This window comes from Trachurus japonicus, chromosome 1 (assembly GCF_045865225.1).
Source record: "Trachurus japonicus isolate A0001 chromosome 1, Traja_1.0".
NCBI lineage: Eukaryota > Metazoa > Chordata > Actinopteri > Carangiformes > Carangidae > Trachurus > Trachurus japonicus.
Window position 1 is genome coordinate 14,136,420 of NC_140907.1, and position 15,751 is coordinate 14,152,170.

The window sequence follows — 15,751 nt, forward strand, 5'->3', positions numbered from 1 at the left end:
TGGAAGACCAATGAAACTACTTGTCAATAATGCCAAGCTCACAAAAAACGCATCTATCTGCCGGCCTCAGTTGCCGGTGGTACACATCTCAGTTCTCAGTCCTAGATAAAACAAAATAGAAAAATATAAGAAAACCTGCTTGTTCAACTTTGATTCCTGTGCTGCCAATAATAACCCCTTTCTCTATTAACCACTTGGTCCAAGTCTCAATATGCTGTCTGCCATGTTCCCCTTCTTTCCAGCCTCCTCTTCCTGGATCTCAGCATGTGAGCAGGCTCACCTCCTACAGTTAAATCTTGTTGCACCTCATCTGGATTTTCATCCAGATATCATATCAAATATGTCAATGTGTGTTTGTCATTATAAGGAGTTGTATTTTCGGTCTACATATAACTTGATTCTGTGCAGTGTTTTCAAAAGTGGAGAGAATAATCTGATTAAAAGATAGGACATAGACTGCCAATTTAATATTTTCAAAATGTCTCCCTCCTATGATAACAATATATAGCCTATCATTATATTTTCTATATCATAACGCAACACACTGTAAACGTGATATAACCTACAACATTATTCATTTTACATATTAAAGTATAAGGGCCAATATGACCCTCTCTCTTTACCTCTGTGATGCTGTCCAATCACAGCTGCAGAAAACGCGACGCTTCTTGTTTCTGTACAGCGCTGATGTCCTGCGACTGATGCCTTCAGGTACTCTTTCGAAGAGCGTATTTTTCACCTGTAGATTTAGGACAGGATTATTTGGATAGCTGTAACTATGAATTATAGAAAAACATGAATATTTTGACTCTAGTGCTGTCAATAAGTCAAGTTTTGTGTCAATAAAACTAAAAGCCCTGTTAATAACATGCATTACTTTTATTTTACAGTCTACAGCTTAAAGTTCCGCACATTAATGGCATGATATGGATCATAAAATATAAACAGGGCTCCTAATGATTGTGTTGCGGATTTTATAGATCGTTAGTTGTTTGTCGTGCAAAAAGATTGAACGATGATCTGCAGTTGGTTGACAACTCCTCGCTAGCTCCAGTTTTCTGGGGTGCTCTTGAACACATCATACATGTGTGCTGCTGCTCACTGTGCTGTTAATACTTGGGCTCGTTCGCTTGTATCACGCACACAGACGTCGGCAAGAGATAAAATATCACAGCAAGGTAATTCTGCGATGCCTTTGTGCTTTTCATGCCTTACCCGTCACCATGTTAGGATTTAGCGGTAATTAATTAATTAAGAGAAATATTTCGTCGAAGGAGTTAGAGCTGTGTTGATTGGCTTTGGTAGCTAGCACGCTAGACGCAATAACGTTACTGTTAGCTTGATTTGATAGCAAGTTTTTACTTGAGTTCGCAAATTAGCTTCGGTTTTGTAGTCTTGGTGTATAACTGTTGTTGCTTTTCTCACTATAGAATAGCTAAAACACCACACACGTAGCGATGCGCTGTGTGAGGAGTTAGTTAAAAGTGAGTCGTGAGTCCCATTCAAACGCTAGCGACTAGCCTGCTAATGCTAACTAGCCGGTTTGAATGGACGCGGAGAGTTCATTGTTGATGAGTCTGTCTCCGCCTGGTTACATACAGACCCATCGGCCTTAGGTTTGAGTCAGACAGACTTATATGCCCCAAGGCTTCTTGTAACCACAAGCATTGCTATTTAAACACTGTACTCACCAAGGGCAATGTCGGAGCCAGGGTTTCATTCATTTAATATGAACAGCGGCTGCGGCCTAACGTTACTGCTAACATTAGCTGAATAATGCTTGAACCTCACTCCTAACTTTGACAACTTTGGAGACAGCTGTTTAGGTCTATGGTCATTATAGCATCATGTTTATAGCTACAGTCTGTACCGCTAACTCGAGTAAGTAAACGGTGAGTTCATAACACATCAGATAACACATCAGTCGTAGTGGTGAACGGGGATTGAAGTACATATTAACGCCATTAACTCATAATAATTCCACATAATGAAAGTTGCAAGTTCACCTGAATTTCACGCTGTCCACACAGATGGCTGAGAACGACGTTGATAATGAGCTTCTGGACTATGAGGAGGATGAGGAGCCCCAAGGAGCCCCAGAGAGTGGGACCCCGGCAAACAAGAAGGAGGTGAAGGGGTCCTACGTGTCCATCCACAGCTCGGGCTTCAGAGACTTTCTCCTAAAACCAGAGCTGCTCCGCGCTATTGTTGACTGTGGTTTTGAGCATCCTTCAGAAGGTGACTGACTGTTTAATGGTCAAAATACCCCCCCCCCCCCCCCCATATATTACCCATTTTAAATCAACAGCTAATCACAAGAAATTGGGAGTTACACCTCCATAGACAGCATAGTGTAACTTGTGTCATTATACCACTCTGTTAATATAACTGTTTGTGTTATTTACAGTTCAACATGAGTGTATTCCTCAAGCTATCCTGGGCATGGACATCCTGTGTCAGGCCAAGTCTGGTATGGGAAAGACAGCAGTGTTTGTGCTGGCCACCCTGCAGCAGATTGAACCCGTGGATGGTCAGGTGAGTTGGTTGTTGTGCTTTTTTATAACTTGATCTTTCATGACTCATGAGTCATTATACTTACTCTTCCTGTCTGTGTACTGTCATAGTGGTGTTTGCAATGTTGTGATTTGGATTTCTTTTTTTCTTTTTTTTCGATCTGGTGGATGTTGCAATTTTTTAAAGCTCAACCTAAAACCTTTTTCATATAAGAAACATGAGTGGGCATTTGTGACACAAACAGCAAGACATCTCACACGATTAATTCTGGCTTGTTTTGTCAGAACTAAGTCGTAGATTTGCATTTTTATGAGAGGACATGGCACCTACTGTAACAAGGTAGAGCCTATTTGTTCTTTGTCCAAATGACAGAAACGCCCTGTTTATCTTTATTCAGCAACAGATTGATTGATTGTCACCTTCTTTGATTGCATTAGCTTGGCTATGATAATTTAAGTCATTAGGCCTCTGCGTATAGGATTAAGTTTATGACTATTTTTCTTGATTGTCATAGGTATTACCACTCTTTCATTTTACTAGATAACATTTTTGCCATGTTAAACACAACAACAAGACACACTACACACACTAAGGACTTAAGATGATTAAACTAATGTCCTCTCCCCCTGTGTGCCAGGTGTCTGTCCTTGTGATGTGCCACACACGAGAACTGGCCTTCCAAATAAGCAAAGAGTACGAGCGCTTCTCCAAGTACATGCCGACTGTCAAGGTGTCGGTGTTCTTTGGTGGCATGGCCATCAAGAAGGACGAGGAAGTCCTCAAGAAGAACTGCCCTCACATTGTTGTGGGAACTCCAGGACGAACCCTGGCTCTCATCCGCAACAAGACCCTCAGTGTGAAGAACATAAAACACTTTGTGCTTGACGAGTGTGATAAGATGCTGGAGCAGCTGGGTGAGTGAGAGGAACAGAAGGAGGGGGCGAATGGGGGAGATGGGATTCCTGAAGACTCAGATGTTGTTCTGTAATTTCATATCTGCCTTATGGTTGTATCTCAGCTACTCATCTGTTATCTGAATTGGCAAACCAGATTATCGAGTTGACAGTAAACATTTAATCTGAAAATTGGCTGTTTATAAAATAACCTCATTGTCATCTAAATGTTAAATGTAAGAAACATGCATTTTCTCACTTAAAATTCAACTTCAGGAATTTCTGCTTTCCATATAGAGATTAAATCCAAAGTTGTAGTTGTTTTCTGTTACCTGCATACAAAAAGGATGAAAATGCAAAGTAGGAAGTAATTAAAACATTTTTTTTTTTATCACAGACATGAGGAGTGACGTCCAGGAAATCTTCAGGCTGACACCCCATGAGAAGCAAGTTATGATGTTCAGTGCAACGTTAAGCAAGGAGATCCGCCCTGTTTGCCGCAAGTTCATGCAGGATGTGAGTTCATCATTGAGATTCAGTGTGATGTTTCAACTAGAATCTTCAATGCTTCCCTCAGTTATATGTACAATTTTGTTTGTTTTAAGCAGAGATTAGAGGAGCTCAAAGATGTGAAAATATAAATCTAATCTCAAAATGGGACCCATGTAAATAGATGCATCAATGGTCAGAGGCATTTCTACAACAGGAATATTGATTCAACCTCCCAATTGGTCGAAGATAGACTGATAATTCCCAAGCGGCTTCATTATCCCGAGACATGATTTGGACTGTGTTGCAAAGTTGTCAATTCAGTGTTTGCTGGGATCAGTAAGGCATCTGTAAATAGCTCCTCCTTCTTTTTATGCATGTACAAACATTACTTATGGTCAGTGGTGGCATAAAAGTTATAGAAGCAAGCTTGTGACTGCATGGTTGCCCCTTTGATCCCTAGAAAGTGAAAGGGCAATGATTACCTTTCCCTCATTACCACTTCTGAGAAATCCATGGTTTCTCTGAAGAAGAGAAACCTGCTCCCAGCAACGTCTCCCTGAGGCCAAATCTTACTCTTTGAGGTCGTTGCTATTTTAGCACATAGCAAAACTCAGTATCTTTTGATCATAAGAACATTATAGCTAGTGTTTCATCAATGTCCCATTATTGCTGTTATAATAATATTATTATCAGGATTTTTTGTGTTTTATAAACGTAATCTAGAAATGGCATTGTTTAGGTAGTTGAGTGTTTGTAGTGAAACCCCTCGTAGCTTTGCCCACTTGTGGCTGTCGGTGTCATAAGTGTCCATATCAGAGGGGGAAAGTGATCCTCCTCGGCAGATTTGGCTCGGTCAGGACAGTCACTCCTTCTGGCTCTGCTGCAGTCCAGGAGAACAGGTTCAATGAGACCAGAACCCGTTTATTTCCGTGCAATAAAGAGCTGGGGGATGTATCGATTTTATTAATTCAAATTAATTCAAATTCATTGTGTAATCACGGTACACAGCTGCCACTGCTTCCCTCATTTTAAAATAATATGCGAGATCTTTTCACAAACAGGTGAAATATTAACATGACAGCATTCGCTAATGAAGGTGAGGAGATTGTTCCCAAAGAAGGCAGCAACTCCATGGTCGTCTGGAAGTGGTTGGCCTGATCTCAAGTTTGCCAAAAAGTCTGTGGCGACTTAAAGCAGCAGCACAACTCATTTATTTCAGCATCTCAGACAGAGGCGGCAACTGAGAGGGAGAATTGAGTGGCACTGCGAGCAGCCTGAGAACTTAACACACATTTAAAAGCCTGAGTTCATCAACGGTGACAATCAGCTTGAGCAAGTTGCCCTGCCCCCAAATCAATTTAAAAACGTAAGTGCAAACTAACTATACGGTCCACCTCTAATTCAGTGCTCAAGTTCAGTTTGCGATGCAAGTTCAGAAATTGTATGCAGTTGTCATATGTAGAGCCCAGAAAAAAAACATGAATAATGGGGAAATTCAGGTAGATGTTTTCTAACTTCTCTGATCATGTTTTTTTCTCCCCAGTCAGCCACAAGACTTCATGTTTACTGCTCATTATTTCCGATGTGGTCTGTAGAGTTGTGTGTCTGTGCATATGAATCATGTTTATCTCCTGTTTCTTGTTCTCTAGCCAATGGAAGTGTTTGTGGACGACGAGACCAAGCTGACCCTCCATGGATTACAGCAGTATTATTGCAAGTTGAAGGACAGTGAGAAGAACCGAAAGCTGTTTGACCTGCTCGACGTGCTCGAGTTCAACCAGGTACTGTTCGCCTTCATTTGACATGAGTCAGAATCAGTTCGGTACTCATGGAGCATTTGGATTTTTTTCTGATATGTGGATTTGCAGTCCTGGTCTTACACTCAATAATTGAAAAGTTTTGTCTCTTGTCCACTAGATGAAGATGAAGCAATGTCAGTTCTATGTCTTTTTTCCCAGTAAAAATATGCAGCCTCCTTCTTTTGGTCCCTGTTAGGTGGTGATCTTTGTCAAGTCAGTGCATCGCTGTGTGGCTCTGTCTCAGCTGCTGGTGGAGCAGAACTTCCCTGCTATTGCCATCCACAGGGGCATGGCACAGGAGGAGAGGTACATCATTTCTATATGATTCAAATGTTCTGTTCAGTTTGAATTTGATAGATGCTTTGCTAATTTTAATAACTTAAGCATGACATAATGTAGAAAACAGCACAACATTGCGCAAGGGCTAGGGTTTATTTCCAAGCCACCACTTAAAGTCCTAACATGAAAGGTGTGTTGGACATCAGTACTGTACTGGAATATGAAGATGAATGAGCTTGTGAGGATTAAAACTAGTCGTTTGAGGAAGCTGAGATTGTGTTAGAGGTTGTCATTGTTCAGTCTCCTTGCAATATTATCTTACTACTTCAACATTTGATGCTTGTTCCTCCTCCAGGTTATCCCGGTATCAGCAGTTTAAAGACTTCCAACGGCGGATCTTGGTTGCGACTAACCTCTTTGGCCGAGGCATGGACATTGAGCGAGTCAACATCGTCTTTAACTACGACATGCCAGAGGATTCTGACACATACCTTCACAGAGTCAGTCCAGAATATTATTATCAGTATTATATTATATATTCTTTTTTTTGTTATCTTTATCAGATGTGTTTTAATAAACAAAAGATTCACTCAGAGTGTGGTATCTTGCACCAACAGTCCTAATTGTTTATGGTGACTACTGAAGGACACAGGGCGTGGCTTTAAGGTGGAGACTGTATTTACATGGCAGGGAAATGTAATGTCAAACTATTAGAAATTAGAAATAGAAGAATCAGAATTTACTTAAATTTCTGCCCTTCTCCATGACAGAAGACTTCTTTTCTTTTCATGGACAGGTCAGTTTTACTTCCAGCAGAGCCAGTCTTCAACTTTTTTTTCCCCCCTCTGTATCTCAGGTGGCCCGTGCCGGCAGGTTTGGAACCAAAGGTCTGGCCGTCACCTTTGTGTCAGATGAGACAGATGCAAAGACCCTCAATGAAGTCCAAGACCGCTTTGAGGTCAACGTCGCAGAGCTACCAGAGGAAATTGATATTTCCTCCTACAGTAAGTTCTCCTAATGTTTACAGCCATGTTACACTTGGCCAGAAGATACCCACCTTACAGCAACAACGGTTGTTGATATGTGCAGAATATCTTATTTTACGAATGTCTTATTACTACTGTTATTAAGATCCTGGTGCTTATTATTTAGTTTGATTACCAAGTGAGAGAGAAAGATAGATTAGGTAGTTGAGTGTTTGTAGTGAACCCCCTCGTAGCTTTGCCCACTTGTGGCTGTCGGTGTCATAAGTGTCCATATCAGAGGGGGAAATTGATCCTCCTGGGCAGATTTGGCTCGGTCAGGACAGTCACTCCTCCTGGCTCTGCTGCAGTCCAGGAGAACAGGTTCAAGAGCCGCCAGACACAGTGTTTTGTTTGTTAAAAATGTGATTACACGGGCAGCACATGACGGCAGCTAAAAACACTATTAACTATTATGTTATATTTGATGGGCTATGTATGAATTAGCAGAACATGTGTGTTTTTATCTCCCACAACTTAAAACCTTTTCCTTTTTCTCTTTGCAGTTGAACAGTCCAGATGAGTCTGAAGTGTCTTTCCAGTGAAGATTGTGTGTGTGAACCCTTTGTTTTTGATGTATTTTGTTGGAGGCAAGAAAATAAAATTAAAAAGCTCAACATTTTATTTCAAAGTCCACCTCCCACCATATTTGTTGGCAAGTTCATGATGACAGAGCATTTCATTTTATTTTATCTTCGCCACTTGTTTTAGTGTTTTTCTTGTTAACACCATGGATATATTGTTTTGGTTAAAGAAATAAACTTTTTATACCACATGTTGGTGTTGGATTTAATTTTGCACATGAAAATATGTCAGATGTTACATGAAAGATAAAATGACACAAACAGTATCGTATAAAATACAAAGTCCGTGTTGTCACTTTTGACTGTAGGTAATTATTCTCACAAGCAGAGGGCGCTGTCATCATAGTTTGAAGACTCGGCTACTGTTTTCCCAAACAGTTGATGACTACAGAACTGGCTGCCAAGTAGGATAATTTGAAACTGAACAAGTTGAGTTAAAATAAAACCTCACGTGAAACCTGAGCCCAGTAGCCCAGTTTTATCACGTGGCTGTACCAACAAAAACTTGTGACAGCTACACGGGTGTCTCAATCCATAGAAGTGGATAAATGTGACCATAATACAAAGTTGGATCAAAATAAAGAAAATGCACTTAACAGAATACACCGTGATCCAAAATGAATTCAAGAAAAACAGGTTTGTGTAAGACGTAAAGTATTTCCAAGCCACATAAATGCACAAACAAGAAAACATGTCTTAGGGAAATGTGGTGGCGTTGGTCCAGTCCCCGCTGATGCTTGTTTCAGTTCCAGATCGCGTTCCTTATCATTTAATTGTCCATCTTACACGGAAAGTTTCATTCATTGTTGCTTGTAAATTTAGATGACTTGCCAGGTCAGCATGTCACAAAACCAATGCAACTGGTGCAGTCTCTGATTGTTACATGCTCATTTTATATATTTTGACTTAAAAAAAAAGTCTGTCCTCATTTTGCATCACAAAAATGCTGCATGTCACTCAGCAGTTACAATGCATTGTGGGGCATTGAGCCATTACCATCACAGTTTGTGAGGCTTCTGACTGAGGGGGAAGGTGATCCTCGTGCACTGCTGCCAAAGTTGTAGTTCAGTAAATTTCAGTGCTTAACAAAGTGCTTCGTTGCTCTTGTAGTGTTTCTCTTCTCAGGCTGACCTGAGGGTCTCAAAATATATATTCCACCCCTGAACCAGCAATCAGTCCAAAGTGGAGGAAGTCCAGGGGCACTTCAGGGCTCTAATTTTAGGCCCCACATCTGTTTGAACAGGAGTAGGGAAGTGTACAATCCTCTCCGGTCACACATATTACATTAAGGGTTGCCTTCACGATTGTGAACAAAACTGAGGCGGACCTCCCTGTCTGCTGTCAGGTGGGTGCCTGTGGTCGTCACTCACTTGGAGCCAAATAAGAAAAATGGCTCCTCGTCTTGAAGCGTCTTCCTTTATCGAGAAAGTTGACCTCATCACATTGAAATTATAATAATAAAAAAATAACCACGACTCCTCCGAACTAGTCTATGAACTTGTGTGTGTCTCCGTACATCCAGTGCTGTGGAGGGAGGGCCACTTCATTGAGGTGGCTGCAGTCATGATTGCATTTACAGGACTGGATAAACATGACCGACCTCTGGAAATGCTCTCCATCCGGGCAGACAAAGGTCACAGGTACGGTGCGTGTGCGGCGTGGTGAGCAGCAACGTTCATCTGTACACGTGCCGCAGTAGTTGGGCCGGTAGCGGCGGGCGCTCACACATTCTGCGTAGGACAGGTGGATGGGCTCTGGGGCTTTCTGGGTAGGGGAGCATTTCCTCCCAGTCTGTGGTTGGATGAGAAAAGCAAAGATGTGAGTGTCATAGTGTGGAGTGTGCGACGTAATTGGCTTGAGTATAAAAAAAAATAAAAAATGAAAATCACCAAAACAACTCATGTGGATTTTCATTTAAAATAAAACCCCACTAATAAGCTTTGACTTTTATCTGCCCTGTCATTTTACATAACAGCAGATTTAAGCGGCTTTGCACTCACACTCATTAGTTTCACATTAAGAGAACCAGACTTCAACTTGTTGTGCCAAAACAGGGATTGAGAAAGAGGGATTATTTTTAGATTTTAGTGATTAATTTTAAGATTAAACATTTACTCAACATTAGCATGTCGTCTGTTAAACACACTAACACCTGTTTTAGCACCACAGCTTTTTAAACTCAGTAGACCAGAGAAAAGAGTTCTTAGTGTGTGTCCAACATGGAAGATTAATATAGACACACCACTTCCCTGGACTCTGAGTACACAGACGGGGCCAAGCTATGGACAGTTGCTTGGCAGGAATGCCGGGGGTGGGGGACTATATTTAAAAAGGCGCCTGCCTGCCACCAAAACACCGCTGAGTAAATCAGCACTGCCCCGTTCCCAATGGATGTGAAGCTTCCCAAAAGTACCGCTTAGATAATCTCCATTCTTAAGCTTGGGATAAAGATGGCTTTAGCACTGAGAGCATATTTATTCAAGGCCAGAACATCTATTTTTTTTAATTCTTTGCAGCGCAGACTTGACGTTTCAGCCTCTGCTCTTTGGTTGAAAGAGGGAAACGAGGAAATGAGCAGGTATGTTTTCTCCCATGTAATCAAACAGAGGTAGATAAGAGGTGAAATAATTTCCATGTAATCACAAGGCATGCAGGTTTTAGTGTGTCAGAGATAAGATAGTGCACCAAGAAGTTTGACCTATGCTCTGTCTCTCTCTCCTTAAGTTCAAGTCAGGTTCAGTCTACTTCACCTTGGCTGGGACGGTCAGGCCTTGGCATGGCCGTATGGTGCAGATCCTTGTCTCTCTCTCCAGTTTACACTGTGGGTTCCTGTTGGTGATTCGAGAAGAAACGCCCATGCCACAGTTGCGAGAGCACTGGGACCAGTCTGTGGTTTGCACTTGACACTTCTTTTCCTTCAGATGGTTCCACACTGAGGAGTCACAGAGGAGGGTGGGAGGCGGGGAGGACAAGAGAAATAAGACACATCAGTTAAAACATTGGTTCCCGACCTGATCGCATGACAAATCCGAAGGGTTGCAAGATGATTCACAGGATGGAAAAACAGAAAACAACATTAATCATTTCTTGTGATTGCTGTTGTAATAACTGCTCCCCCAAAATACCAGGAACGACTCTTATGAACAACAAATCACCCATCTGTGACCACAATTTTTATAAATACAAAAAACCGTCTGCTCAGTCTCTCTGTGTCTTACTGGGTAGGTGTTTGTAGCCACGTTCACTTTCCCAGCCGCTGGACTTGACGTCTGTTAGCTCATTGGCCAGAACCAGTGCGTTGTCAGGCCGGTGCTGAGTGGGATGGTGCTCAGGTTTGGGCAGGTGCAGCCGCGGTGGAGGAACCTGTGACAAGGGATAAGACAAGACGGTGAGGTGTGTTGAGGATTCGTTTGAGCTGTCTGTCTTTGGTGTGTTATCACAATGGTACTCTGATTATCAGTGGGGTGGGGTCACATTAGGGCCAGAAGAGAGACTCTGTACCTCCTCTGCACCTTTGTCACGATTTAAAGCGCCTCATGTGTCTTGCCTGTGTAAACTGTCACAGTCTTATCCTTCAGAGAGAGGAAGCTTTGCGATGATTTTTCAAACTTTCCAAAAACTTTTGCCCCTTTAATCTGTTTTTATTCCACTAAGAGCAGAGAGACAGAGAGAACTCAAGCTCAGTGACTTGCATTTGTTTCTAGTAATTCCTCTCAAATAAGATAAAGAAAAAATAAAAATGTTAATGTTGGACTTAATTGTCTTGTTTTCATCCTAATCTCCTTTGTTTTCTATCAGGAGGATGTCACAGAGGCAGGTGACAAATTACAAAAGGGAGACTGTTTTCAGTTACCCCTCTCTCACTCTTTTCAATCAAAAACACACCTGATGCTTTGGTGGGAGGCGCCAGGTGCCCTTATGGCAGTCCACACTGAAGCAGCACTGCCCAGGTATCCTGACCAGCCGGGGGTAGGGGCAGGATGGTGATGCTGGTGGCAGCTTGTTGTTACAGAGAGGAGCACAGCCAACAGCACCGTCAATGCAGGCACACTGGTGTTTGCAGCCGGCACGGAAGCTCTCACCGTTCTGGTAGATCCTGCCGTTGTACTCGCATGTGCGTCCCTCCGATTTAGCTGGGGAAACACATAATATGACTCAGCTGAAAGCAAACTTTAAATGAAGTAGTAGTTAGATGTGGACAAACTGGCTTAGAGCAACAGGGATATTCTGAGCACAGCCCATTGGTGAGGCATTTCAGCGATGCATCTCTTTGTACAGGGGAGGATGTGCTTTAAAAAGGGACCACTGAGCCTTTGCTTACGTCGGGTACACAAAGAAGAATTCCCCATATTTTTTCATTTCAGCACCTATAACGGACCTTCTAAGGGGACGCTTCTTTTGACTTCACAAAAGCAAAGACAATGGCTTAACAACATCACAACAGCACATCAAATCAGAGGACCACAAAGGTTAAAAGGTCCGTGTAAATAAGGAGACAGGAAGTGTCAGACTCCTTGTCTCCTAATCATGGAACAAGCTATACATAGTTATTGGGACAGCACTGGCATGGTGCAGATGAGAAGTGTATTTTTAGCTATGAAACCTGCTGTTGCTGTCATAAAACATAAACTACTCATTAAAATATCCCCTGTCCTGTTTAGGTTCACACGTCCCTTGATCACAGTGTTGTGATGGGGTTGACATAATGGAAAAGAGGCTAAATCCTGACGTCTTTGTACACTGTGGCACATGTGATACACATTACATTCACAATATACCTCACAAAGTATGCATTATTGTCCATAAATGTTAACACTATTAGTACATTGAAATTGAAATTCCTGCCAGCATACATTGTTCCCCGTGCTCTCACCTCGACAGATGCCCCAGGCCATGGCTACATCGTTGCCGTAATTACACTCCAACCCTTTGTGGTGGTCACAAGGCCTCATGGGGCTGCAGTCCTGGTTGAGCTGTGCAGCACACACCTTGCAGCAGCCACATCCATCTGGCACAGCGCTCACCCCTGGAGGGCAAACCAGGGGGTCTGCAGGGCACTCACACACTGCTGGGCAGCTAGCAGTCACCTGGAGGGATGTTGAGGGGGGAGGGGCAGAGAGCAAGGTCACATCATTGGGCAAGACCCAAAAGAGTAAGTGATACGAAGAGAAAACAAAAGACAGTCTTTCTAATAAAACATCTACAGGCTACACTTGATTGGAAGAAACACACTCACATAATAACTGTATGGCAACCACATATCTTGAGTTATCTGCAGGGTTGCTCAGTGCACCAGTTTCAAACTTTTCTTCGAACATCAAAGTGTGTGGTGGAGCTCTGGCACCATTATTTTTGGATTCTGTGTTATCTCTTAGGATCCCCAGGGTTTTTTGACTCTTTTTGAACTCTTCCAAAGACAAAAGTGTTGTGGTACGCCTCTACATTAAGTCAAGTCAGTGCTGGCCAGTCATCTCTGAGTGTCTAGACAGCTCAGGGTTTGTACCCAGTCCACTGCTGGCTCATGATTTGAGTCATCGCTCGGCACTGGAGCCAACTTGCTCCAGTCTGTAGGAATCAACATGTCACTGTGCTTGAAAAAGCAGACATGAGTAGACACGCGTATAACCAGGAAGGACAAACTGCTTCGGAGGAACTGTTTTATGAATACGAGCGATATCCCCATTGACACCACATTGACCAAACCCTTGAGGTCAGAAATCTGAGGTAATTACCATCAATCTGACATGAGAATACACCTTCGGGGATGAAAGATGTCTGGAAGCTCCCCTAAAAATACATTTGAGTCTTGTTTACACCAGAGATGTTTGCGCTGTTTATACCCTGGAGGTTGAAGCTGAATCACATTCATCTTCACAGTTAAACTACCCATACTGAATAACACTCTAAACTAATCTTCATCTTTGTGTAGATTTTTTTTCACACACAGCTAAGCCTCTGTCAGAAAAACACCTTACCTGTGTGATGAAGGCTGTTGTCAGAAGAGTCAGGTAGATCAGAAATACCATGATTACAGTGTGTGAAAAGCTTCAGCAAAAAATACAAATAAATACAAAATAGTATCTTTCAGCTACACTCCACTGAATGGCTGTTAGTATCAAAGTAGTTTCACACGGAGCCTCTGCCGCCTGTCAGACCTTGGTCCTTGTCTTTCTACTGGGATAAACTCTGTCTAAACTCTTTATACCCACTGTGAGCCTCCAAGAGACCATGCCCCTATCCATACTTCAAACCAATCAGCACGGACACATCAGCCCAGACTTTCCAAGAGGGCGTGGCTTTACCACAGGGGTAGTTTGCTGATTGGTGGGCGTGTTTTGGAATGAATACAGCCATTCATAAAAATCTTAGGAGTGCTCTGTATTTATTTTATGGGTTAAAAATTAAAATGTAACAGCCGCTTTCAAGTCACACTTAGGCACATTCCTGCCTTTGTGGCCACCACTCTGCTAACACTGAGTAAATATATTCAGCTGGGCCAGACGGCATGGTAACATTAAGAGCTCCACCTCTGGGGGAAAAAAAAGAGAGGTGGGGGAGAATTCCTTCTGTTTTTCCAGACAAATGTAGGTGCCAGGACAGAAAATTAAAGTGGAGTGTATTAGGAAAATAATAAGATAATAGCGGTTGTCAAAGAGAACGAGAACACACCTCTCTTTGTAGGTATCCATCACAATCTGTTTCCATAGTTTTCAGAGGTAGGTTTTGATTGTTTTGTTCTTCTTCATCTTGAGTTCAGGTGTCCTGGCTGTGTCTGACTATTATTCCTAACCACATGGTGCTGACATGGGAATGATGAGGATATGATCACTTGGAGAGAACGCTGCAGCTGAGGGTGAAAGCAGGATTATTGTTTTAAGGGCAGCTCATATGAGGGCTGGCCTCCTCCACCTCCTCCTCCGCTGTCTTCCTTTTCAACCACAGGTTTTCAGCCACACCTGCCCTGACACAGAGACCTCCTTTGATGAAAGAAATGTGATATGCAGAGGTTTGGAAGTTAAGTTCCTGCCATGAATGTCCATACTTGCAAAGTTTTGGCTTAGACTTAAAAAAAAAAAAAAAAAAAAAAAAAGAGCTAAACATCTCACATGGTTTCTCACATGAGCTGTCATTATATGCTGGGAAATTTCTGTACTTCATTCAGGAGGTAATGATCAACACCTATATTCAATTTCTGACTTAAAAACGTGACTGATTCTCTGGCAGCCCTCAACATGTTGAAACAGATGAAAATTATCCTCTAGCTTTAACTAATTGTTTATCTTTTTTCCTCTAAATGGGCTGTTCAGATTTAAATGTGTTCTGCAAAAAGCAAAAAGTTCTGCAGAAAGTTATGTTTATTGTAACTTTGCACTCAGTCTGGTCATTCTATGGAGATTGTAACTGGGTAGCTTCCCACTGCATATTGCACAGTGTAGGTACTGGTACTTGAATCTAAAACAAAAATAGATATAGATTAGATTATATAAAAATTCATTAACAAATTTTCTCTTTCCCTGACTTGTGCTATAGATGGATGCACTTTTACCTTTGTTCACCATTTAGACTGTGCCATGTGACAGATGTTAAGTGTTTACAGTCCCATGCCAAGCAATGCTCTTCAGTTTGAGAGTACATCGGCACAGTCCATGGCGATTTGGCAGATCTCATCACTGTCTTACTGCAGTTGCTACAACATGAACATTTCTAACAAGGGTGAGACAGATGCATATGAGTTACAGACACAACAAACATCCCCAGCTGTTCAACTTTCCTTTTCCTCCTCTAAATAAATCTTCAGCAGCCTTTGGAAATTTTGTGACTCACTGATCTGATTTTAGTCCTGACAAACCCATGTTTACCTCGCAAAAGCAAAGAGCTTTTAAATTATTAATTGCAGCAAATCCTTGGACCTAACCAATACACAGATAGATAAGCATTGCAAAGGTGAAAAGGTCTTTGAGGAAGCATCTCTTAAAGGAGTAGTTTGACATTTTGGGAATACATTTCTTGCTAAGTTGATCCCAGACTTTATTATGAGGATATTTTCGATGAAATCAATCAATTCCTTTGGAGAGTTCAACTTTGGTGAACTTTGAGGTGACTGAGATTCAAGAGTCCAAGACAGAAGAGGCCATTGTACTGTTGTCGCTTATTAGCTGTGTTGCACC

General features: G+C 42.0%; 2 protein-coding genes across 2 annotated transcripts; one reads left to right on the plus strand and one right to left on the minus strand.

Annotated features, from left to right (window-relative positions):
• Window positions 1-1,105: 1,105 nt before the first annotated feature.
• Window positions 1,106-7,774, plus strand: LOC146991540 (ATP-dependent RNA helicase DDX39A-like). Its single transcript, XM_085774228.1, has 10 exons — window positions 1,106-1,178; window positions 2,031-2,238; window positions 2,408-2,535; window positions 3,152-3,428; window positions 3,805-3,923; window positions 5,549-5,680; window positions 5,895-6,004; window positions 6,333-6,477; window positions 6,834-6,981; window positions 7,506-7,774. The coding sequence occupies exons 2-10, from the start codon at window positions 2,031-2,033 to the stop codon at window positions 7,520-7,522; spliced, it is 1,284 nt and encodes a 427-aa protein (XP_085630354.1). The 5' UTR covers window positions 1,106-1,178; the 3' UTR covers window positions 7,523-7,774.
• On the minus strand, window positions 6,821-13,756 carry LOC146991541 (CCN family member 1-like). The gene is made up of 6 exons (XM_085774239.1): window positions 13,559-13,756; window positions 12,457-12,670; window positions 11,469-11,716; window positions 10,802-10,946; window positions 10,334-10,515; window positions 6,821-9,374 (listed from the first exon to the last, which is right to left on the minus strand). Exons 1-6 carry the CDS (start codon window positions 13,607-13,609, stop codon window positions 9,069-9,071), a joined length of 1,146 nt encoding a protein of 381 aa, XP_085630365.1. The 5' UTR covers window positions 13,610-13,756; the 3' UTR covers window positions 6,821-9,068.
• Between the last annotated feature and the right edge of the window lie 1,995 nt (window positions 13,757-15,751).